The following is a 25,453-nucleotide window of genomic DNA, read 5'->3' on the forward strand; positions in this document are numbered from 1 at the left end:
AAATAGAGTCCCACTTAAGTAGCCCAAATTACCCTCATGATCCTCCTGCCTCAGCCTCCCATATGCTGGTGTTACAGGTGTATGCTGCCACACCTAGCAAACAAACGGTTGCTTTTCTGGAAACGTTGCCTACCCACAGTGACCACTCTCCAGAGTGCTGGGATTACAGGTGTGTACCACCATGCCCAGTTTATGGCATGCTGGGGATAAAACTCATGGCTTCCTGCATACTAGTCAAGATTTTTTTTCTCAGTTTTTATGCACTTATTTACATTTTTAAGATTTATTTTTATGTGTATGGATGTGTGGTGGTTTGAATAGGTTTGGGCCCTGGAGATTCATGTGTTTCAATGCTTGGCCTTAGAGAGAGGCACAATTAGGAAGTACGGCCTTATTGAAGGAGGTGTGGCCTTATTGGAAGAAGTGTGTCACTGTTTAGGTGGGCTTCGAGGTCTCCTATGCTCAGGCTCTACCCAGTGCAGAAGAGAGTCTCCTGGTTGCCTTCCAACCAAAACAGAACTCTCAGCTCCTCCAGCACCATGGCTGCCTGTGTGCTGTCATGCCTCCTGCTATGATAACAGACTAAACCTCTGAAACTGTAAGCCAACACCCAATGTTTTCTTTTATAAGAATTGTCTTGGTCGCCGGGTGGTGGTGGTGCACGCCTTTAATCCCAGCACTTGGGAGGCAGAGGCAGGCGGATTTCTGAGTTCGAGGCCAGCCTGGTCTACAGAGTGAGTTCCAGGACAGCCAGGGCTATACAGAGAAACCCTGTCTTGAAAAACCACACACACACACACACACACACACACACACACACACACACACACACACAAACAGGGCAGTGGTGGCGCACATCTTTAATCCCAGAAAGAAAGAAAGAAAGAAAGAAAGAAAGAAAGAAAGAAAGAAAGAAAGAAAGAAAGAAACCAAAACCAAAACCAAAACCAAGAATTGTCTTGGTCATGGTGTCTCTTTCACAGCAATAAAACCCTAAGACCTAAGTTTGGCCTGCATAAACTCCATGTGCATTCAGTGCTCTCAGAGACCACAAGAGGGCATCGGATGCACGGAATGAGTTACAAATGGTTATGAGCCATCATGTGGGTGCTAAGAATCAAACCCAGGTCCTTGGCAAGAGGAGCCAGTGCTTTTAAATGCTGAGCCATCTCTTCAGTTTCTATTTATTTGCACTTTAAGACAGGGTCTTGTTGTATAGGCCAGGCTGACCTTGATCTCCCCAAGTAATTGAAAAGAATCTTGAAGTCCTGATTCTCTTGCTTCCACCTCCTGAGTGCTGGGATAGGCACATACACCACACCCCTAAGTGTCTTTATGCTTTATGTGTCTCTGTGCCCACCCATGTGAATTTATGTGTACTACATGAGTTCAGCAACCCAAAGGAGACCAAAAGAGGCTGTCATATCCCTGGAACTGGAGTTGTGAGCATTCATGTGGGTGCTAGGAACCAAACCCGGTCCTCTGCAAGAACAGTAAGCACTCTTAGCCACTAAGCCATCTCTGCAGCCCCATAAATGTCTTTGGACAAAAAAACTATCTAAAACAAAGTACTGCGTGAATGGTTGATAATATTGACCCTAGATTGCCAGGGTCCCAATCCCAATCCCATGTTCCCTGGACCAATGGTCCAGAGCATTTTCAAGCAAAGCCCACAGTACAAATACTGAGAACTGATAGCACTGGTTTTTGGAGGCAGGGAATTCCAAACTACCTTCTAATTTAAAACAAACAAACAAACAAACAAACAAAAACCCCTGTGTGTGGGCACATGTGCCACTGCACATATGTAGTGGTTGGAGAATAACTTGAGGGCATGGTTTCTTTCCTTCTCGTGTTCCTAGGGATCAGATTAGGGTCATGGAAAATGTCACCACATCTGCTGAGCCATCTCACCAGCCCTGCAGCACTTAGAATATGGACGTTCACACAACATATGATATTCTTCTCTAGTGGCTTGGTTCCAACCCACCAACACTATTCCCAAAATAACACACCCAAAACCAACAGGGGCCAGAGGGGGCCTGAGTATAGTTTTAAAAAAAAGGATCAGCTTTTAATTTACAAGAGTTCTAGACGTACAGAATTCTCCCTTAAAAAAATCGTTATACACAATAAATACAGTACAAAAAAAAATCTTTATCTTACAGTACTAGTTTTGTCTCCGAGATTTCAAAACGTGGTGTGGTGGGCTGGAGGCAAGAAGAATACAGGGAAGACTGCTTAGGAGAAGGAAGACCCCGTGTCTTGTTCCTCTGGAGGGATGGGGGTGGTGGGAATCTCTCTCTTGTGTACGCACACACACACAGGATGACTCAGGCGAGTGCACGTATGGATGGGATGCAGGTACTTTGGGACACTGGCTTGAGTCCTTGATTCCTGATTTTCCAGGCTCTGTGGGCAATAGGATGAGAGTCGAGCCTCTCTGAAGGTCTCTCCCAGCTCTGAGTGCCCCGGCAGTGATCCATGAAGCCAAACGGGCAAGACCTTGTATCAGATGTTACCAGTGCATCAACCTAGTAGCCCAGTCCTGGGCAACACTCATGTATCCCCCGTCCTGCCCTGTGCTAGGGGGACATAGTACCTTATAGCCCACCTTCCCCTAGAAAACCCACGCCCCATCCCAAATCTCTAGCCAACGTGGAAGCAGGAAGGTGGGGAGGCCTTTGTGACTCAAATAACTTAGGCAAGAATTGTCAGGGGAACTGGGTTAGTACCCCCTAGAGGTGGAGGTCGGCTGTCAGGCTGCTCTCCTGGAAGTGGGGTTGGGGGGAACCCGATGAGGGCTGCAGGAGCAGCCCAGTGTTATCTGTTCAACGTCCTGGCGCCGAGGCCACCATTGTGACTAGAGGGTGGGAAGGCATCAGGCCTGTGCAGAGGCGCTGGGGATGTGGGGGTGCCAGGCGTGGGTCCTGTATGGGGGTACGGGCCTGCGGGTGTCCGGCCGGGGGCCTGCTGCAGGTTAAGGATGCTGTCGATGGCACTCTGCAAATGCTCAGTGAGTGTATCATCCTGCGGGCTGTCACTAGAGAAGCTGGCCTGGTCCACATCTGGGGACTCGGACTTCCGTCGTTTGGCTGGGGGTAGCACGGGTGCTTCCCAACCGGGTTCAGTAGGGCCCTGGCTGGTAGCAGAGGCTGGGGTCTCTGGGGGTGGTGGGCCGCCCTTTAGAACCCGCTGATACAATTCGTCTTCCACTGCCGCCAGCTCCCGGATCAGCCCACTGGTGGCTTCGTCTACCTTGGCAGGCAGTGGGGTGGGGCTGCCCGCACCCCGCGACCGTCCCTGTGCACCCTCGGTGGCACTAGGATCGCCCATGTTTTCTCGGTAGGTCTTACGCAGTGGTAGACGTGGGCAGGACGCAGGCACCGTGGGTTTGCGTACTGCAGGTGGGGGATGGTCCAGAGTGCCATTCATCTGCGCCTGGGTGGTAGGTGGGAGTGGGGGCGGAGCTGGGTGTGGTGGAGGCTCCGCCCCCTTTGCAGGGGTTGGAGCAGGAAAGGGCTGGTGTACAGGATCCAGTGCAGTGTTGTGCACCACCTTGCTGAGCCCTGCCTCTTGCTTGATCTTGAGTTTGAGGCCAATGCGGCTCCGGGCCTCATAGGTCTTGATGGGTGGCCGGTTACGAGAGGGCATGGGGCCGTCCTCATCTGCGTCCAGGGATGAGGCGACAGAGGATGAGGATGAGGACGTTGATGACAAAGATGATGATGCCCGGGCCCAGGTCACTGACGGGGAGCCGCCAGCCCCACCGTGCCGGATCACTAGCTTGGTGGGCAGATGAGGAGGGGGTTGGGCAGATGTTCCAGATGTGGAGGACGAAGATGATGGGCCATGGCTGGGGAGCCGGTGACCCTCGGAAGACACTGGGACAGGGAAGCCAAGGGAGCGGGAGGAAGACACGTACTCATCTGCAGAGTTGGGACAAAGAAAACCCATTGGGTTGTTAGCTAAGATGCCTGAGGTACTTGTACACAGAGCATCTTGTCTTCCGGTCCAGGGTGAGTCTAGACCAGTGGTTCTCAACCTGTGACTTGCAATCCCTTTGGGGGTTGAACAACCCTTTCATAGGGGTTGTACATCAAATATCATGCGTATCATATATTTACGTTACAATGCCTAACGGTAGCAAAATTACAGTTATGAAGTAGCAACTAAAATAATTTTATGGTTGGGGGTCAGGAACTGTATTAAAGGGCCGCTGCATTAGGAAGGTCGAGAATTACTGATCTAGACCAGGCTGAGCCTTGAGTCATCCACTCTGCAGGGTTGCTTTATCAACAACCCCCAATCCCCCCCTAAAGCTCCGCAGCAACCAAGGTTACATGTGTGTGAAATGAACAATAAGAATTTAAAACGAAAAGTACAGTCCCAAGCAGGGTGCAGTGGCCTACATCTGTCATCCTGGCTTCTCGGGAGGCTGAAGGGGAGGCTCTGGAGTACAAAAGCCAGCCTGGAGACCTAGTGAGACCCTGTTTCTAGAAAAATGAAGTTTAAAACAAATAAAACAGGATTAGAGTGTGGCTCAGTGGTAGAGCCCCTGCCTAGAATCCCCCAGTGAGGGGCTGGGGGCGTGGCTCAGTGGTAGAGCCCCTGCCTAGAATCCCCCAATGAGGGGCTGGGGGCGTGGCTCAATGGTAGAGCCCTGCCTAGAATCCCCCAGTGAGGGGCTGGGGCGTGGCTCAGTGGTAGAGCCCCTGCCTAGAATCCCCCAGTGAGGGGCTGGGGGCATGGCTCAGTGGTAGAGCCCCTGCCTAGAATCCCCCAGTGAGGGGCTGGGGGCGTGGCTCAGTGGTAGAGCCCCTGCCTAGAATCCCCCAGTGAGGGGCTGGGGGTGTGGCTCAGTGGTAGAGCCCCTGCCTAGAATCCCCCAGTGAGGGGCTGTGGGCGTGGCTCAGTGGTAGAGGCCCTGCCTAGAATCCCCCAGTGAGGGGCTGGAGTTTAAACACTAGCACCTCAAAACCAAGTGCTCCCAGGTTCTTTCCTTGTTTTCTGATATGCTAGGCGTGCTCCCTGTAAGGCATGCTCACAGCCCCTGGCAGGTTGTTTACAGCTTTGACTTATTCCCATGTTGCCTATCAGACTTGTTACAGAAATTCTTGTGCATGCTCACAGAGTCCTGCCGAGTCACTAGGTACACTCAGAAGACACATCACCTTCCTGATTACAGAAAGGCCTAGAACATACCCCTTAGGATTCAGAGAGATTATACACCAGTGTCCTGGTTCCTTTGAGTAGGCCAGGGCTGGGGAAGTGGGAAGCTGAATGTTGCCGGTGTTGTTTAAGGAGAATAATAGTACTTGGAGCTGAATACAGAAGGCATAAGGGGTCTTTTGGAAAAGCCAGGGACTGGGTGTGGCTGCATGCTTTCCTTGAAGAAAGGGTAAGGCTTGCAAGATGTTTAAAGTGCAACAAATAAGGGGGAGGCTTAAAAGTGGTGCAAACACAGAATGGGCACAGAGTAGGTGTGGCAGAAACCTTTTTTGTGCCTCAGCTCTGGCTCTTCTCTCTCGCTTTTCCATCGGGCTGAGGCCAGCAGAAAAGCCCTTCATTCTAGAAGGCAGGGCGGAGAGCAAAGGAGGCAGGAGGGGCTCTTGCGCCTCCTGGTGGCGAAGAAAGGTAAAGCCACTCAACACAATTCTCGTGATTTTTGTTTTGTTTTGTTTTTTCGAGACAGGGTTTCTCTGTGTAGCACTGGCTGTCCTGGAACTCACTCTGTAGACCAGGCTGGCCTTGAACTCAGAAATCTGCCTGCCTCTGCCTCCCAAGTGCTGGGATTAAAGGTGTGAGCCACCACCGCCCTGCAATCCTCGTGTTTTTATAGACCAGGCTGGGCCCAAACTCTCAGAGATCATTCAGCCTCTGCCTTTCCTATGCACCACATCAGGCTGCTTGCTGGAAATCTCAGCACCAGGAAGTAGGGGATGCCTCACCCTCCCCTCCCCTCTCACCAGGCTTCTCCTTGGCGAGCTGCTTATCCAAGGCAAGGGTGGTCTTCTCCTCCTGAATGAACATTCGGTCAATCATAACCATCTCCGCAGAAGGACTGACTCTCTGTGGTGGGTTGATATAAAGGACATATGAAAAAGCAAATGGATGGCAGGATGTGGTCAGGCTCTGACCATCTGCCTCTTTTCCATCTTCCCACCCAGCTAAGAGACCGCCCCACCCCCACAAGAACAGTTCACAGCAGGGGTGGGACCCCAACAGCTTGAGAATCCTACCCTGGACTCTTCCAGAAGCAAAAGTCGATATTTATTGAGCATGGCCTGGGTGCGTTTGAGCAGCTGCGTAGAGACAGTCTCAAATTCTTCATCCACTGGAGGAAGAAAAGTCACACGGGGGGTGGGGGAAAGTTGGTGGGGAATGGGGTGGAGGTGACACAGGGCACTTGTGGCCAACGGTGGGCAAGCACGCAATGCTCACCCCATTCCATGCTCTATGGCCTGAATACTGAGGGCTGGTAGATGAGCTGAGAGCACTTAGGGACACAGGGGAAGAGCAGTGGGAAGCCTCACCTTTATGGTAGTCACTGGGGGAGGGGAGGGCGCCTTGGTAGACATGGTAGGGCAGGAGGCGATGAAGAGCGTCCTCAAAGGAGGGGAAGGCTGTCTTGTAATCGGGGTGCAGGACAGAGCCCTGATGTTTGTGCAGATGCTCCAGGAAGCTGTGGGTGGGGTTAGACCACACATACAGAGCTGGGGGTGAGGACCAGAGAAACTGATCCTAGACCTCAGCCCAAGCTACAAACTTAACACTGCAAAGGCAAGCAGCGCCAACCTGGCTCCCCACGTTCCACTCATCTCATGGCTTCCCTGGCTATGGACCAAAGTTAACAAGTAACTGAAGGGGAAAGAGAAGCCTGGAAGAGTGAGGGGACATCACTCCTGCTTAGAAGAGCCAAAGGAGAAAGGGAGGGGTTGGGAGTGTGGTGGGAACCTTAAGGTCCATGCTAGTCTGCCTCCTGCCACCAGGGGGCAGGACCTCTCCACAGCCTCTGGCCTAAGAAAGAGTGTGGGGATAGGGTTGCTCGGGCTACATTTTAAGAGCCTACTCATTTTCTTGTGGTTTTCTACAGAATCCCTACTGCAGTAGGTTCGGTAGGTGTCACACAACTGTGTTCCCATCAGACAAGCTAGAAGACCAGCCCTCTGGCACCATGGGGGCAAAGTTCCTGATACTGTTTATTTGCTGTGGTCTTGGAACCAGTGAGTGTTTACAAACACCATTTATTCCTCCAAAAACAGCTCAAAGACTGGCCCTCACCCAACAGGCAGCCATGTCGACACCTAATCAATGAACCAACCAAGGCCCTTAAAACTTCCTTACTCATCTTCCCTGGCCTGCAAATTTTTGTGCACTTAACTCACATGCCTGCCTGGACACGCCTGGAAACCATTCACACATTTACTTTCTAACTGGCTCTTCCCCACCACACCTGACAAGCTAAAGAAACAGTGCCCCTGACATCGAACTGTAGATGGAGCCCAGGGGCCTGAAGTCAGCAGCCTGCCAGTGTCCCCCAGTGACCCTACTTCTATCTTGCCCTGGCAGAAGGGAAACTGAGTTCAAGAGGGAATCCACACACAACTATGGCAAGTCAGAGTCCGTACTTTGTGGAGCAGTGGGGGCGGGGTAGATCTTGAGGCAGGTAGCTGTCTCTTACCAGGCTTCTTTGCTGGGTTGCAGTAGGGGCTGTTTCTTCAGGCTACACAACTTGCTGTCATACTGTGGAAAGAGGAAAGATCAGTGACTGGTGTGGTTAGGAAGAAGCCTTCTCTGCCTCCTCAGCTACAAGCATCCCTGTCCATTAAGAGAAACCAGGTGGGAATGCCAGGTATGGTACCTATTCCTGCATCATGCTTAGCCTTAACTGTCAACTTCACATTGCCTAGAGCCATCCAAGAGAAGCCTTAAGGATGCCCGGCCTTTTGGGGATTATCTTGATTAACTGAGGGCCCAGCTTTTTGTGGGTGGCTTTACTATTCCTAGACAGGTGATCCTAGGCTCTGTAAGAAAGAGCCCGAGAATGAGCAAGCCTGTGAGCAGCACTCCTCCGTGATCTCTGCTGCAGTTCCCTCAGTGACACTGGAAGTGTAAACTAAACAAACCCTTTCCTCCCCTAGGCTTTTTTAGGTTACAATCTTTTGCTGTTGTTGAGACAGGGCTTCTCTGTGTAACCTTGGAGCTCCACTCTGTAGCCCAGGCTGGCCTCAGACTCAGAGATCCACCTGCTTCTGCCTCCCAAGTGCTGGCTGGGATTACAGGTGTGCGACACCAACGGGCTGGCTACAGTCTTATTATCATAGCAACAGATAGTAAACAGGACGGCATGTAAATCCAGCATTTGGGAGGCACAGGTGGGAGTTCAAGGACAGCCTCAGATACAGAGATACCCTCACCACCCTACCCCACCCCATCAACCAAGGAGAGAAGAGTCAGACGGACAGCTATGAGTTCAAGGACAGCCTGGTTTGCTTAGTGAACCCAGGCCAGTTAGGGCCACAAAGATCCTGCCTCAAACAGAGAGGGAGGAAAGAAAGAAAACTAAAAAATGGGCCAGGCGGTGGTGGCGCACGCCTTTAATCCCAGCACTTGGGAGGCAGAGGCAGGCGGATTTCTGAGTTCGAGGCCAGCCTGGTCTACAGAGTGAGTTCCAGGACAGCCAGGGCTACACAGAGAAACCCTGTCTTGAAAAAAACAAAAAAAAAAAAAAAAAAAAAAAAAAAAAAAAAAAAAAAAAGAAGAAGAAGAAGAAGGAAGGGAAGAAGGGAGGGAGGAAGGGAAAAAGGATACAAGAAAACAAACCTGCTTGGGACATGTGGCCTAGGGTGTGGGAGAAGGCTATTAACAAGTAGGTCTAAGCCCTTGGGCTCCCACCAGTGTCTACTCTGTGCCAGCCTAGGGTAGGTCTTTGAATTTCACCATGATTAATATCCTTCCTTGTCTCCTCTCTCCCTCTAGTGAGTCTAGTGTTGATTTTTTTGTTTGTTTGTTTTTCGAGACAGGGTTTCTCTGTGTAGTCCTGGCTGTCCTGGAACTCTCTGTAGACCAGGCTGGCCTCGAATTCAGAAATCTGCCTGCCTGTGCCTCCCAAGTGCTAGGATTAAAGGCGTGTGCCACCACTGCCCGGCAAGTGTTGATATTTTTAGTTTGTGATGACTGGTCAGTCCAAACTTTACTATACCAAGGGTCAAATCCAAGGGGTTTATACAAGCCAGGGCTCCACCCCAAGCCACGCCCCCAGCCCCTCTCTGGGGGATTCTGGGCAGAGGCTCTACCACGGTTCTATCCCACATTTAAACTGCTGTACTGGTGGTTCACCTCTGGCCCTACAGAGATTTACACACCCCTGCTCCTAGCTAGCTCTTCTCACCATCTTAGCTGCCCCTGCCCAGTGTCATATCTTCACTTCTCTCCTGCCAGCTCATTCTTCGATCCCTAGTTGCTCCGAGGTTCCTTACTTACCTGCATCGCTGGGGACTTCCCTGGCCCAGACACAGTAGCTTTGGCCACACTCAGGGTTGGAAGGTTGCTGGCAAAAGCTTTGTTTTCGGCAGGAAGTAGAGGAGGGTGGCCTGGGGTGAGGTGAGGGAAGGAGAGGGCCCAGGGGTCACCAGAATGAAGGCCTTTCCATTGTGAGCCCCCTTCCCATCCCACAGCTCTCCCACCAGTGCCTCATTCCTGAGACCTGGGCAGTCCACCCTCCTTCCTCTACCTGTTGGTACCAGGAGGGTGGGTGACACCCTGGGCTCTGATACACAGTTCTACCCGACCCCTTTGCCTAGGTAGGCTCCTCACCCTACCTGTGGTGGCCATAGGTGTGGAGGCTGGGGCATGGCTAGAGGCGGCAGGAGTCCCAGGTGGTGCCTGTCCACTGACTAGCACAGAGGCAGTAGGACTCGTGAGGGTCCCCAGGGTGGTGGATGTCTGTGGGGTGGTGGGAGTACCCCCAGCCTTATTCTGGAGAATAATCCCAGATGGCACCTGAGGAAGGGCAGGTAGTTGAGGGGTGGGACATGGGATCACAGTGGGGTGGCCAGATGCACTAGGGAGGGGTGTGGACACATGGTAGGCAAGACAGGAAAAGGCAAGGGGCCAGTTTTGGGAGGTGGGGGAGTTAGGTGTCCCTGCTGATGGTTACCTGGTGGAATCGTTCCAGAAGTGCTTTTGGCTGGGGCAGCGCTGGGAAGGGGGCAGTTACCATCTGGAAGGTCCGAGGTGGTGGAGGAGGGGGTGCCGTGGGCTCAGGGACCATGTGGAGGGCTGGTGGCGGAGTAGGGGATTTATGGGGTCCCTGGCCCAGTGGGAACTGGAGCTGGAAGTCAGGGGGTGTGGGGACTGGCAACCTGGTAGAAGGCTCAGAGGAGGAGGCCACAGCAGAGGGGGTGGAGGCAGGAGGGAGGTGGGAGGCTGGGGGCAATGGGCCCTCAGGAGGCTGGGATGGGGGTCGCAGAGGGGGCTGGGGTGGGCCTGGGGCTGTGGGGGCTGGGGTGCTGGCTGGTGGTGGGGCACTCAATTGATTCTGGATGACAAAGATGCCAGGTAGAGTTGGGGGACCCTGGGGTGGAGGGCAAGGGTGCAGGGTGGGCTCTGAGGGGGGGCAGGTCAGGCTCTGGGGCTGGGATGGAGGGCGTGAGTGGGGTCTCGAAGGTGGGCGGGAAGGGGGCCTGGCAGGATGTGGGGAGGGCATGTGGGGACTGTCTCCCAGGGGGGCCTGGTGAGGTAGTGATGGGGAGGAGGCGGGGCCAGGGGCTTTCAGTGGAGCAGCTGCAGGGATCTGTGTAGAAGAGGGCGGTAGAGGCAGAGTCAGACTCATATTATCCTAGGTTTCTATTTTCCTAAGACACTGTAACCCTAGCCACCCTTCACCTAGACTTCAATCATCCCATCCAAAGGCCCCAGTCTCTGCCTGAGGCCGGATCCCACTACAACTAACTATTCACCTTTCCTAGCTCCTCACTGCACCCGGCCACCCCTGCATCCTAACTCACACCTCTGTTCCCAAATGCCACCCCCCACCCTAGTCTACCCTCCGATGTTCCCTGTAAGGTCCCATGTGCACTCCCACCCAGCAGACGAAGGCAAGCCCTGCAGGGTGTGCGGGTTCGCAGCAGCAGAGGAAGCAGTGACAGGGACGTTGGGGGTCGCGGGGGCACCACAAGCTGCCGAGCAGGAGGCAAGAGGAGCGTAGCACAGGGAGGTGCCTGCATGACATCACACAGACGCCACTCAGGACATGTGGCTTCTGGCCAGTGTGGGAGGCTTTGTGACCCAGGAGCAAGGACAAAGGGCAAGAGGGATGGCCAGCCATGGGAAATGGGAGTGTGTGGGTGGATGTTCTGGGCACTGCACTTGGACCTGGGCTCTGTTGCCTGTCTCAGTGTGCCCATGGCCCCAGCTGCATATATATATATATATGTATGTATGTATGACAGTTCCACATGGTGCCTGGGCCATCAGCCATAACACCCAGCCTGCACACTTTTTCCCACACAGGCCTTGGCCACAGAGTGACCCCTTGAAACTGTCATCTTGAAGTCATGACCTCAACATGCACTATGCAACCAGTGAGTGCCAGCTCCAACACTGGGCCAGCATCTGGACAGTGACCCGCAGCATGGACCAGGCCACCAGCACTGGCTAATGGGATGTCTCACAGCGTGGCTTGCTCTCACCCACCTCACAGGTAAGTGGCAGCACTGACAGCTGTGGAGGGAGAGGGAGTCTCCACCAAGGAGAGGCAGGGCTTGGACTGAAGGTCCTCATAGGGCTCCAGTCCTGCTCACAGCCTCACAAGACTACCCACCGATGGGAAGGTCTGTGTGTAAGATCCGGGATCATGGGCTGGCAAGATGGCTCAGCAGATAAAGACTGGCTGCCAAGTTGGATGACCTGAGCTCGATCCCCAGAACCCACACGGTGGAAAGAGTGAACCAAGAACCAAGTCCCACAAGTTGTCCTCTAACCTCCATATACAGTCTGTGTATATGCCCAGACACAAGCACATGGGCACACACACAAAGACCCAAGACCAGAGAGCCTAAGGACTCCATTCTATGTCAGTGGTTCTCAACCTTCCTAACGCCGTGACTCTAATACAGTTCATGTTATAGTGATGATCCCCAGCCATAAAATTATCTTGTTGCTACATCAAAACTGTAATTTTGCCACTGCTATGAATGTAAATCTGATATGCAGGGTATTTGACCCCTGTGAAAGGTCAATCAAGTCCAAGGGGTCACGACCCACAGGCTGAGAATCGCAGCTCTATACTAAGAGGCAGTCTGAGGCTTAGCTTCACTGCTTTAACCTCCCCATGGAGTCAGTCACCAGAGCATCTGACCTCTAAGTCTGGGACACTTTGAGCAACCCTTCCAAGCTCAGCACTGATTAACCTCTGGCAACTAAGAGGCAAAATACACCTATAAAAAACTAGAACAAGCAACTGGTCTCCCATCCCTGCCAGCTCCAAGCAGAGAGCACATTAACAGCTCTGGGCTTGCCAACAGAGCAAAGGGACTGACCCCTGACGATGCTGCACAAGGCAGCCTGTTCTGAGGAATTTCAAAGCTTCAGTTCCTTGGGAATGTACTTTAGCTGTGACTGTCTGTCTACCATGCACAAAGACTGGGGTCACATCCCCAGCACAGCATCAGCCCAGCACAGTAGTTCAAGGGCACAGTGGATCCCGACACTTGGGAGCTTGGGACAGGAGGGTTGAGAGTTCAAGGTCACCGTCAGCTAAACAAAAGAAACTTTTATCTTAGTTGTTGCTTCTCCAGGTTTATACAACACAGAGAATCCAAAGGTTCGTAAGTATGCAGAAGGAAGGTGGGGAGCAGAAGTATCTGAAAGCCCAAGTCTACAAAGCAGGGCAGGGCAGAGCAAAGCAGAGATGTCCTGATGCCCTTTAAAGATTTTTTTGTTTTGCCTGCCTGTATGTCTAACCCACAGAGGCCAGAAGAGGGCACTGGATCCCTTGGAACTGAAGTTATGACTGTTGTGAATATTATCAATATTTTTGATTGGTTTACTCAATCTTCCCACAAATGATACAATGTTTCACCCTTTTTTTTTGTTTTCTTTCTTTCTTTCTTTCTTTCTTTCTTTCTTTCTTTCTTTTTTAATTTTTTATTGCAGCAGGGTTTCTCTGTGTAGCTCTGGTTGTCCCAGAACTCACTCCCTAGACCAGGATGGTCTTGAACTCACAGCAATCCACTTGCTTCTGCCTCCTGAGTGCTGGAGTTAAAGGTGTATACCACCACTGCCCAGCTTAATTTTTCCACAAAGAGTAAAGTGGGGACTGGAGAGATGGCTCAGCAGTTACGAGAGCTTGTCACTCTTCCAGAGAACTCAAGCTTGGTTCAACACCCAAACCGGGCAGTTCACAACCACCTGTAAGTGCGGCTCCGTGTACTCGACATCTCTAATAGCCTTAGGCAAAGCCACCCGAGGGACCAAACCCACACAGACATCAGTAGAAACAACAAAATTATTTATAAAAAGGGTCTGAGATGGTAACCCGATGGAAGAGTGTGTGTTTACAATGTACATGGCCCTGGGCTCTGTGCCCAGCACTGGAGGGAAATGGAGAAGAAAACGGGGTTAGAGATAATGAAGAGGAATTGCAAGGCCGACCTGGGCTATGGAGTGACTTTACAGTTAGCCTAGGCAAATTTGAGATACTGTCTCAAAATAAAGAATAAAAAGAAGGCTGGAGAGATGGCTCAGCAGTTAAGAGCACTGGGTGCTCTTCCAGAGGACCCAGCTTCAGGTCCCAGCATCTACGTGAAGGCTCACAACCCTTCTTTACTCCAGTTCCAGGGGATTGGACAGCATCTTCTGACTGCACTGGGCACCAGGTACCAGGTTATGTACATGGTGCTTGGAGATATACATGTGGCCAAATACCTATGCATATAAAATAAATCTTGAAAGAATGAAAAGAAAGGAAGACAGACAGAAAACCCCACTCTTACTCACAGGACTATCCACTGTGGCCTTATTTACAAATAGAAAAACCACAGTATAAACCAGTGTAAGAGAGCAAACTGGTGTTCTGATGCCCAAGTCCAGTTCTGTTACCCTAAATGCCTTTCCAATGAATGACCACACGAGGGCGTGAAAGAGCTACATAAAACAAGACTTTGGCAGAGCAAGTGTTTAAATTAGTTTCTGAATGGTGGGTAGATGGTTTAGCCTGTCCACAAGCCTACAGACCCAAGTTCAAATCTTGGAATCTACATGGTTGGGGGGGGGGGGCGGTGGAGAGAAGAGAACAGACTCTAACCTTTGTAGGTACACAGGCTCTCTAATTATGTACATACAAAATAAATTTAAGAATAAATTTAAAACATATCAAGTGGAGTACAAAACTGAATCAGGTAGCAGTCCTGCATACACACTAAATTTGCTAGCTTTGCACACACACACACACACACACAGAGCAAACGTTAAAAGGAAGATAGAAAGTCAGAGGCAGGCAGATCAACAAATCCAAGGCCAGCCTGATCTACATACAGATCAAGTTCCTGAACAGTCAGGTCTACAGAGGGAGACCCTGTATGGCGTGGGGAGAAGAAAGGATGGTAGTGGCTGGCAAGGTAGCTGTTCTTCCAGAGGACTAAAGTTTGATTCTTAGCACTCACACAACAGTTCACACTTGTCTCTAGTCCCAGGGGATCTACACTCTCTTCTGGTCTCTGTGGTCAACAGGAATACAAGTGGTGAAATACATCCATGCAGGCAAAAGCACCCACACACATAAAAAATAAAAATAAGTCCAGTAGAAAAAAACTCACTGTCAGATTCTAAAACACCCCCACCTTTGCCACCTACCTATATTTAACCCCCACCCCAGGATTAGTTTCTGTGACCAGGAACTCCTCAGAAATGAACATATGTCTCTTCTGAGACTATGCCATAAGCAGGCTTCAACTCCCACCCAGAGCTGGTTCTTGCTACTCATATGCTGTGGGGAAGCCAACCACAGCTTGCTGGGACCTGTCCCTTTAGACGCCCACAGAGGCTGAGCTGGGAGACAGGTTCACCAGCCTCAACAAGTTTTTACATGACTGCAGCCCTGCCTGACACCTTATTTCTTGACTTGAGACAAGAGTCTCCTGTAGCCCAGGCTGGCCTGGAACTCACTATATAGATCAGGCTGGTCTTAAACTCAGAACTCTGCCTTCTAGGTGCTGGGATTCAAGGCTGGAACCATGACTGCTAAGTCTCATGTCCTGCAGCTAAACTGGAACTCACTCTGAAGTCCAGGATGACCCTGAACCCTGAGTCTTCTTCCTTTGACTCCCAAGGGGACAGGCAGGCTTGCAGGTATGTGCCACTACAATTAGCTGCCTGGCTCCTTTTGGTTAAGAGCTGTCTCAGTGTTGGTGAGGCCTGGTGTAAGAACACAGCATACAAAAAACTAGCAAGTAAGCTGACCAGTGGTGGCACTCTCCTTTAATCCTAGCTCTCAGGAGGCAGGGGCAGGTGGATCTCTGTTTGAGGCCAAGCCTGGTCTAGAGTGAGTTCCAGGACAGTCAAGCTACACAGAGAAACTTGTCTGGGGAGGAAAAGACAAGAAACAAAACCTCACAGATACATGAGTTGGTGCACATGTCCTAACTCTGTAAAGTAGCTGCTATCATTACCATCCTCACCTGCGAGGTAAGGAAACTGATGCAAAGAGAAATAAGCAAGTTGCACAGGGCCCAGAAGTGCTGCCAGATGCCAGAGCGCTCTTCTCCCCAACACTCCTCAATTCCCTCGGACCAAGGCTTGTCAACTACATGCACTGCCAGCTCAGGACATTCATGGGTTGAGGCCAGCATTTAAACAGTACAGAAGAACAGAGCTGGACAGCACTGCTGCTTGCCCAGAGGACCCAGGTTCTGTTCCTAGCACCCACCATCAGTGGGTCACAACTGTCTGTAATGCCAGCTCCAGGGATCCAATCCCTCAGACTGGAGTACACACACCCACATGGAGTTACACACACCAGACTACAGCAGACACAAGTAAACTCCTAATGTGTGGAGTACACATTAGCTCACCAGTTCAACATAAGCCCTCTTCCTCACCCTCAATCTAGACAGAAGAAAACATGTTCAAGTTTATATGAGCTGCAATCTAAATGTCAACTCATGGCTGTCCAGGGGCCAAGCCACACAGACTCTGCCATCCATATCCTTGCCAATATATGATCTGAAGGCCCACTTTCCTCACATCTAGAGTGTGTCCACAAATCAACAAGAGATGGACCAGGAACCCTCATTGGAAAATGGCAAAGGACAGAGACAGTTTCATAGAACAAACAGCTCTTAAATGTATAAAAACTTGCCCCATTTCATTGACAATAAAAAGAAACACAATTTAAAAATCAATACAAGGCACCTCTTCTACAACCGTCACACTGGCCACTTACTTCAAACACACTAGCTAGGCTAGGAGAAGCCAGGAGCAAGCTACACCGCTGACAAAGCTAAACCACAGAGGGCAGCTTGGAGATAATGTTACAATAGAAAGCCATGCATCTTTTAAAGACCCAGAAAATTCAGTTTAAAGAACTTATTCCAAGTTATGTAGAATAACGTGTGAGCCCAGCAACTTGGGACACTGAGGCAGAAAGACCACAAATTAAAGGCTGACCTGGCCAATTTAGCAAGTTGACTCTGTCTCAAATTGAGGAGCTGGGGGCGTGGCTCAGTGGTAGAGTACCTACCTAGAATCCCCCAGTGAAGGGCTGGGGGCGTGGCTCAGTGGCAGAGCCCCTGCCTAGAATCCAATGGTAGATCCCCTGCCTAGAATCCCCCAGTGAGGGGCTGGGGGCGTGGCTCAGCGGTAGAGCCCCTGCCTAGAATCCCCCAGTGAGGGCTGGGGGCGTGGCTCAGTGGTAGAGCCCCTGCCTAGAATCCCCCAGTGAGGGCTGGGGGCGTGGCTCAGTGGTAGATCCCCTGCCTGGAATCCCCCAGTGAGGGGCTGGGGGTGTGGCTCAGTGGCAGAACGCCTACTTAGCATGCACAAAACTCTCAGTTCAAACCTCAGACCACAAAATAATTTATGCTGCAAAATGCCACATAAAGATGTTATCCATGGCCTTGTTCATAACAAGGGAAAAACCAGGAGTGACTTTAGAAGCCCATCAACACTGGGCGGTGGTGGCGCACGCCTTTAATCCCAGCACTTGGGAGGCAGAGGCAGGTGGATTTCTGAGTTCAAGGCCAGCCTGGTCTACAGAGTGAGTTCCAGGACAGCCAGGGCTACACAGAGAAACCCTGTCTCGAAAAACCAAAAAATTTATAAATAAATAAATAAATAAATAAATAAATAAATAAATAAAAGCCCACCAACAAGGACTTGCTAAAAAATAGCAAACTCACACAATGGTCTACTACTGGGTCATGTGAAAGAATAAAAAGCAGCCACTGAGGCCATTTAAACAACAGACACAAGGTGTGAGCCTAGTCACAACACTCCACTGCATTCTGTAAAACTGGGAGACAGCACATTCAAGGGTGGTCATGCTTACACCCATATTGGAAAAGAAATGCAAGAGTCCTGTTCAGGAGGAGCTGAGGATTTCACTATGGTTCTTCTAGTTGTTCTAGAGACTGGGTCTCATGCAGCCCAGAATAATATGATCTTATCACCACCCCCACCCCACCCGAGTGCTGGTTACAGACAGGTGCCATCAGGTCTGACTTTAGTATGTTTTGATATGTAAAGGAATTGTTTTACCCACTACAGTTAGGTCACTTCCCATCCTTTTGTGACTTAATGTGCTTGTCTAGAGCTGGACTCTTCCAGGGCTGGCCCTGGTCTCGAATGTGCACTGTGGCTAGGAGACATTCAGGGAACATGAGCATGAAGAACAAAGGACAGCGTGTTTCCCAAGATAGCAGGACAGAGGCAGGCAGGGCAGAGCGAGCGGGGAGCTGCTTAAGGAGACCAGGCTGCCAGGATGCATCTACCTGGGGAGCCGGAGCTGGGGAAGTCTGGCTGTCGGGGGTCTGAGGGCCGAGGCCAGCTCCTTTGGTGCCGGGCGTGGCCAGGGCTGGGTCTTGGGCAGGAGGCGGGGCGCTGACTATGACGGAGGCAGGCACCGAGAGGTGGGGACCCTCTGTAGAGAGGGGCTGCTGGCTCCTCTCCTGCAAGGGGCCACCCACACAGGGTCAGAAGGCCCCCAGAGGCCATGGGCTCCCATCTGAGTCTGCCACCCCCACTCAATCTCATGGGGAACAGTAGACAAGAGGTGCAGGGCAGGCAGACCCCGGAACCTTTGTCTGCCCACCCTCTGTGTTCCAGCTGTCTGCCTATCCATCATTCCACCCACCGTTCACCACCCCATCTATATCGTACTACACCCTCACGGAGATACTCTCCCTTGTCTGTGAAATCACCAAGTATGCCCCTTCCAGTCTGTCAGTTGGCCTACCGGTCTGCCCTACTTTTGGGCATCACCGAAAGCTCCCACTAACTGCCTCAGCTCAGCCATTTGACACTCAACCTCATTCCCTCCCTCAATGCTCCCCCATACCTGGGGCAGGAACATCTGGAGGGAATCCTGAGTGAGGATGGCCGTCGTGGCCGCAGGGGGCGCCTGCCCCAGGACTATCTTCTCTGGGCTGGATGCCAGGCTTGGGCTGGCCTGAGGAGGGGTGGCCTGAGGCTGGGTGGCCGCCTGTGGAGTAGGGGCCTGTGGAGTAGGGGCCTGTGGAGGTTGCTGTGCCTGTGGCTGCTGGAGACCCATGGGCAGTGGTGTGGTGACTGCAGGGGGCACCTGGGTGGCAGGCTGAACGGCCAGAACAGGTGTGGCCTCCCCAGTGGTGGCGGCTGCGGTGGAAGGCTGCACTAGCCCATCAGGTGTGTTAAGCATAGCCACAGCACTGGGAGGCAGGGTGACGCCCTGGAGGACGGTGGTGGCTGTGGGGCCAGTGGGAGCTGGCTGGCTCTGAGTGGGCAGGCTGCCAGTGGCCAACGACACGGGCATCTGGAAGAGGGCAGGCTGGCCCACCTGGATGGGAGCTGCAGAGAGAATGTGGGCAGCGCTGTGTGCCCCAGAGTGGGGTGCCAGCACTGGGCCCAGACTCAATGGGCCTGTCAGGTTCTGGTTGGTGAGGATCGGGTTAGCAATGAGCTGTCCGCCCGCATGTGGTGCTGCGGCTGTGAGAATCTGGCCTCCCACGTTGGCCGGCAGGGCAGAGAGTGACTGGGGGAGTTGTACGGCTGGGGTGCCTGGCAGCAAGAACTGGTTCTGGCCAGGCAGCATGTGCTGGGCTGGGATCACGATGCTGCTGCCTTGATTGAGGAGGTGGACGCTCATGGGTTTGCTGAGGGCCCCGGGTGGCTGTGGCGGGGCTGTCCCCGTGGTGGTGACCGGTGGCTGCTTGAATACATTGGCCTGCAAAGCCGGTGCCGGGAAGCTAGACAGCACCACATTCTGGCCAGCTTTGCCTGCGGCCATAAAAGTCAGGTTCTGGGGGGCCTTAGGCTGCTGGGGCAAGGTGCCTGGCTCACCCTGGATGGTAAGGGTGGCTCCTGCGGGGGTGAAGGGCTTGGGTGTCAGCTGGTAGAGTTTGGGGGGCAGTACCCCTGCAGGCTTGGGCTGGATGGGCGTAGGGGTTCTGTGTAAAATCACACTGGGTGCTTGTACCAATGGTGATGTGCCAAGGCCCGGGGCCACCGCCAGCGGCTGTCCCGAGGGTGCCCCACTGGCTGCTGCAGTGGCAGTCCCTGTCCCGGCAAACACTGAGTTCCCGTTGAGTGTGGTGGTCACTGAGGCTGGAAGATTTTTCTGGATGACCAGGCCGGCTCCCTGGGGGGACACACCAGCAGATGCCAGTGTTACTGGCTCTGAAGGACCAGCTGCTGAGGCCAGGTAGCCACTGACAGGCACCTGCTTTGCCAAGAGCTGGGAGGTGGGTGGGTTGAGAGTCATGACGGGCTGGCCCACCACTTGAATAGGTGCCAGACCCAAGGTGGCGGCTGTAGCACTCCCAGGACTGCCATTGGGAAGGCCCTGGAGGCCTTGAATGGGTTGAAGAGTCACATTGCCTAGGCCCACAGGCTGCAGGAAGGGCTGGACGCTCAGGGCCTTGTTGACCACATCCTGGGGTGGCACCAGGGCCTGGTGGGTCAGTACAGTGGGTGGAGCTTGCAGCCCCAGCAGATCCGCACTGCCTGGGAAGAGAGCCTGGGGTCCTGCAGTCACTGCAGCAGCTCCTGCAGCTCCAGTAGCACCTGCCCCATTGTCAGCGGGCTGTAGGGTGGGCAGCTGGAAGGGGCCCAGGTCCAGTTCAGCCTCAGCCTCCAGGGTCTGTTCTGTGATGTTGGCCTCCTGAAGACTCTGCTGAAGAATGTCACAGGGCTGGTCTGGGCCCCCGCCGCCCCCTCCACCTGCTGCAGGGGAGCCCAAGATGTCATCTTCTAGGAAGTCCAGGTCCACGCTGGGGGCAGGCTGGCTGGGCTCAGGGTTTAGGTGGTTGCCGGCAGCTTCCTGCACATGGAGCTGGGAGCAGTCAAGAGAAGAAGCAAGAGTTGAGGTCAACAAAGAAACACACGGTCTCAAAGACTGGGCACAGACCAAACCCTGGCTCAGTTGCAGGCTTCACTTTGCAACCTGCGGCTTGCTTAACCTGACCTCAGTTTCCCCATCTGCACCTATAAGTAGAAGGTAAAAGGAATCCCGGGATGAACATGAACAAGAGTACTCAGTGGGTAAAAGCACTGGTCTCACAATCCTGATGACTCAACTTCTGTTCCAGTTCCTAGTGTGGAAAGAGGTAATTCTGACATCTTAAAACTGTCCTTATACCTCGACATGCATGCCATGGCATGTGTGTATCCCAACTCACACAAGGATCATACACGCACACACACACACACACACACACACACACACACACACACACACGTCATATTAATAAGCAAAAGAAGTGTTTTGTTTTTTTAAGAAAAGAGCCTCATTACGTAACCTGGCTGACCTACAACTTACTATATAGACCAGGGTAATCTTGAACTCATGGAGATCCGCCCACAGTTTTTAGAGTCAACTGAACCACGGCTCAGCGGATAAGAGGTGATTGCATGCAGACTTGACAATCTGAGATCCCTGGATCCCAGAGGGTGGTAGGAGAAACCTAACTCAGAGTTGTTCTCTGACCTCCACACATATGTTCTGCTAAACTCATGTGTACAAGCATGTGCACATGCACACATACACAGGCACACACAGAGTAAGTAAAATAAGCAAACAAACAAAGAAAACTATAGTCACAGAGACCTACCATACTCATTTGTGGTTCCGATATCCCTCACAAGAGTATTTAATGAATTTCTTCTTTTTGGAAGGGGGAGGTTGAGACTATCTTTGAACTTCCTATGTACATCAGACTGACTTTGAACTCAGATCTCTACCTCTGAATGGCGGGGCTAAAGGTATATCAGAATGGGCTCTCAATCTCTTGAGATAAGGTCTCATATAGTCTAGGCTAGTCTCAAACCATCATAGCTCAGGATGACTTTTTTTTTTTTTTTTTTTTTTTTTTTTTTTTTTTTTTTTTGTCTAGGCTAGATTAGAACTAACTGTGTAGTCTAGGCTGACCTTGAACTTGCTCTATAGTTAAAGATAGCTAACCTTTGGGGGTGGGGGTGCAGGGGGTTGTTTGTTTTTTTAAGAAAGGGTTTCTTTATGTAGCCTTGGCTGTCCTAGAATTTGCTTTGTAGACCAGGCTGGCCTCGAACTCAGAAATCCGCCTGCCTCTGCCTCCCAAGTGCTGGGATTAAAGGTAGACACCACCACCACCACCAAGCTGACTTTTTAAATTTTTTTAAAGTATTTATTTTATGTGTGTATGTGTGCCTATGTGAACTTACACACAACATATCTGTGCCTGGTATCTATGAAGATCAGAAAAAAGTCAGACTCCCTAGAACTGGAATTACAGACAGTTGTGAGCTACCCTGTGGGTGCTGGGAACCAAACCTTATTCTTCTGCAAGAGCAGTTAGTGTTCTTAACCACTGAAACATCCCTCCAGACCCCACGGATGACTGAACTCCTGATCCCCCTGCTTCCACCTTCCAAGTGCTAGGATCATGGGAGGCACTACTATGCCTGACTTCGGGTCCTTTTTTTAAATTTTGTTTTATTATTATTATTTTAAATAAGAGCAAACTTTCTCAGGAGTTCTGGGTAATGACCCAGACCTCCGTCTGGCCCATATGGTTACCACAGGAAGGCAAGCATGTGACACAAATCGTGTCTGACTCCAAAGTTTGATGTGAGGTAGGTTGGGGGGGACCATTCATACAGCACAGCAACTGCTGTTGGGGGGGGCCCTGAGGCCATCCTCAGCAGGGTTCAATGCTTCCTCAATGTGACCATAATCAGAGTGGCAAACACAGATCAACAGGCATACGGTGCAGAGAGCCGTAGGCAATACATAGGCTCGAGGCAGGCCAACTCCTCAGATTCAGACTAATGAAACATTCAGAGTTGGAGCTGGCCATGTAGCCTAGGTACCTGCCTTGAGAGCATGAACTTGGGGTATTTTCCCAGCACAGGCTGGTGGTGCATGACCATAATCCCAACACATGACGGTAGAGGCAGGAGGATTAGAAGTTAAAGATTACCCCTCAAATACCTAGTGTATTTCTGGATGTCCAGGATCCCATAAGACCTTATCTCAGAAAACCAAAATACATACGTTTCAATAAAAGTCTTGAAATAATAAGACAGAGTAGAGTGGCCACTGCCGTAACGGGGTCTATAAAAATCCAAGTTGTTTTTCTAAACCTATTCATTATGATAAAAGGTTATGACGTTATGGTTGATACATAAAGTAACACGTTAAAAGTTACAATGACAGTTACAATGACAGGGACCAGGGAAAAAAATGAGGGCAGGAGCAGCAGAGTAGCAAGGAAGAAAAGGGAAAGAGGAAGCTGGGAGATGAACAGCAAGGAAAGGACTTGCCTCATAAGTCTGACAATCCCTAGAACCCATCCAAAAATAGCCAGGTGGAACTGGAGACATGGCTCAGTAGTTACGAGCACTGGCTGGGGCTGGAGAGATGGCTCAGAGCTTAAGAGCACCGGCTGCTCTTCCAGAGGTCCTGAGTTCAATTCCCAGCAACGACATGGTGGCTCATAACCATCTATAATGATATCTGGTGCCCTCTTCTAGCCTGCAGGTGTACACGCAGACAGAACACTGTATACATAATAAATAAATCTCTAAAAAACAAACAAGTATGCACAGACATATATGCAGGCAAAAACATTAACGTATAATAAGCATAAATAATTTTTAAAAAGTGGAGGCTCCAGTAAACCCTGTGGTAGGAAGGCAGAGACAGGAAAGACTTGAGGGACTGGCTGGCCACCCTGCTGTGGCAAGTTCCAGGGCAGTAGGAGACCCCTATAAAGCAAGCTGGATGACTCCTGGCAAGTGATAGTACCCAAGGCTAGCCTCTGGCCTCCACATGTACAAACATGCACGCATGTACGCATGCACCTCCTGCACATTAGAGAAACAACTGAGGGTTTGGCACAGTCAAGCAGAGTACATACTCTGTGCTCTCTGCAGCCACCGGGGAGGAGCCCTTCCCCCAGGGTCACATGGTATCTCCTAAAAGCACTAGAGCCAGCCAGCATCTGCCCCTCTCTATGGCCAGGGTGGTGGGACAGCTTGGTTCCAGAACCCTCATCCAGGGCATGCCCAGGCTTGCCCTCCAGCCTCTGCACCTCCTTCTGCTCCAGCAGTATAGGCAATGACCAATGGCCAGCCACTTACCCCAGGACCTTCATAGAAGGCACTTTGGGCCTCCACAGGGGCATCCAGGAGGTCATCGCTGTCCAGCTGCAATGAGAACCACCCCCCACAACCCAAGGTCAAACATAAACAGGGCAGGACCAGACTAGAGCAGGAATCAATTTGTGGCTGAGACAAAAGAGGAGGGTGTGGGAGGAAACATAGCATCTGTCCTAAAGAATGGAGCTGGATGCAGGCTTTCCACCCAGGGTACTTCCAGTCACTGTCCAAGTCCCCTGCTTGGCTTCTAAGACTCTGCCCCCTTGACGTGCCTGCCTTGATATTGGGACTTTGGCCTCTTGGTATGCACCCAAACTGTGCTCCTGTACAGAAATCACAGCCTTCCTAGTAGCACATCCTTTGGGGGGAGGGGGGGGAGGGATTGTGGCAATGACACACCCGCTGACACCTGTCCCACGCTTCTTACTGAGTCTTTCCCTTCTACCTAACTTAATATGTAGTTGTGTGTTTGCTTTTTAGGGGACAGGACCTGCTGAGTCCTGGGGAATCTTGGCACTGGAATTGAGCCTACTATAGAGAACAGAGATGTACCTGCCTCCTCCAGAGTGCAGGAGGGACTCATGGCTTGCAGTACCATGCCTGGCCTCCCTCTACCGTACCATTGTACTCTCCTTCAAGGGGCACAGCTTACTTCTCCCATTAGGGTGCACACTGGAGTTAGTGGCTCCTTCCTCAAGGCAGATACTTGCAGTCCAAGCTAGCCTCAAACATGCTAGCCGTTAAAGCTGGAAATAAACTTCTGATCTCTTGTCTCTACCTCCTGAGTGCTGGGATTACAGGTGTACCCCACCATGCCTCATTGTACGTGGTGCTGGGGACTGAACTTACAAGCTCTTACTTAGCAGCTCCCAAGTGTGACTCATGAAATTAGGTCATAAAAGGTATTGTGGCTTCCTCCTGGCTCTCTATCATGGGCAGCTTGTGACAAGGGAACTCAGCTACCATATCCTGAGGACATGTAAACAGTGAGAGAGGGGTCCATGGGAAAGGAACGAGGGCCTCCTGGCAGTGGCCACAGGAGGGAGTTAAATACATAGTTGACTCCAGACAAGCCCATAGAACAGTGGTTCTCACTTTCCTGATGCTTTGACCCTTTAACACAGTTCCTCAAGTTGTCATGACTCCCGACCATAACATTATTTTGTTGCTACTTCATAACTGTATGTTTTCTACTGTTACGAATGGCAGTGCATTTTCTGATGGTTTTAACTGACTCCTGTTTAAGGGGTCATTTAACCCCCAAAGGGGTCACAACCCACAAGTTGGGAATCACTGCCTTAGATGCTTGCAGCTCCTCTTATACACAGATTGCTGTGACCTCAGGGGAAGTTCCCGAGCCAGGACCACCCAGACATTCCTGACCCAGATTCTCAACAAGGCAAAAGCTTAACAAGCACTAAGTCGCCATGTGGAGGTAATCTCTCATACCATTGTAGAATACAAATAGTTCTACATTGGTCCCCCCAGACAGCCACATTTTCTCAGATTTCCTGGGACACAAATTAAATCTGAGTCCCCAAGAACTGCTGTCAGGTTCAGAATAAATAAATCAGTCATGCATGGTGGTGGGTAACTTTAATGCCAGCATTGGGGAGGT

General features: G+C 51.5%; 1 protein-coding gene and 1 long non-coding RNA gene across 7 annotated transcripts in view; one reads left to right on the forward strand and one right to left on the reverse strand.

The window, feature by feature from the left end:
- Positions 1-2,047: 2,047 nt before the first annotated feature.
- Bicra (BRD4 interacting chromatin remodeling complex associated protein) overlaps positions 2,048-25,453 on the reverse strand; it is a 77,579-nt gene continuing 54,173 nt past the window's right edge. For 4 of the 6 annotated variants that reach the window (XM_076927294.1, XM_076927295.1, XM_076927296.1 and 1 more), the window contains 11 exons: positions 23,818-23,883; positions 18,560-20,530; positions 17,994-18,170; positions 10,163-10,798; positions 9,825-10,005; positions 9,487-9,596; positions 7,685-7,746; positions 6,537-6,685; positions 6,243-6,337; positions 5,970-6,072; positions 2,048-3,929 (listed from right to left, as the gene is read on the reverse strand). In XM_076927294.1, coding sequence (XP_076783409.1) covers positions 2,824-3,929; positions 5,970-6,072; positions 6,243-6,337; positions 6,537-6,685; positions 7,685-7,746; positions 9,487-9,596; positions 9,825-10,005; positions 10,163-10,798; positions 17,994-18,170; positions 18,560-20,530; positions 23,818-23,883 — 4,656 coding nt within the window. In that variant the 3' untranslated portion in view covers positions 2,048-2,823. The remainder of the gene's footprint in view (positions 3,930-5,969; positions 6,073-6,242; positions 6,338-6,536; positions 6,686-7,684; positions 7,747-9,486; positions 9,597-9,824; positions 10,006-10,162; positions 10,799-17,993; positions 18,171-18,559; positions 20,531-23,817; positions 23,884-25,453) is intronic. The other 2 variants (XM_076927299.1, XM_076927298.1) reach the window with 2 other exon arrangements.
- Positions 11,578-24,447, forward strand: LOC143440465 (uncharacterized). The gene is made up of 3 exons (XR_013108147.1): positions 11,578-11,707; positions 15,216-15,354; positions 24,316-24,447. It is a non-coding gene; the product is annotated as an uncharacterized LOC143440465 (long non-coding RNA).

The sequence above is a fragment of the Arvicanthis niloticus genome, chromosome 29 (assembly GCF_011762505.2).
Source record: "Arvicanthis niloticus isolate mArvNil1 chromosome 29, mArvNil1.pat.X, whole genome shotgun sequence".
In the NCBI taxonomy this organism is placed as follows: domain Eukaryota; kingdom Metazoa; phylum Chordata; class Mammalia; order Rodentia; family Muridae; genus Arvicanthis; species Arvicanthis niloticus.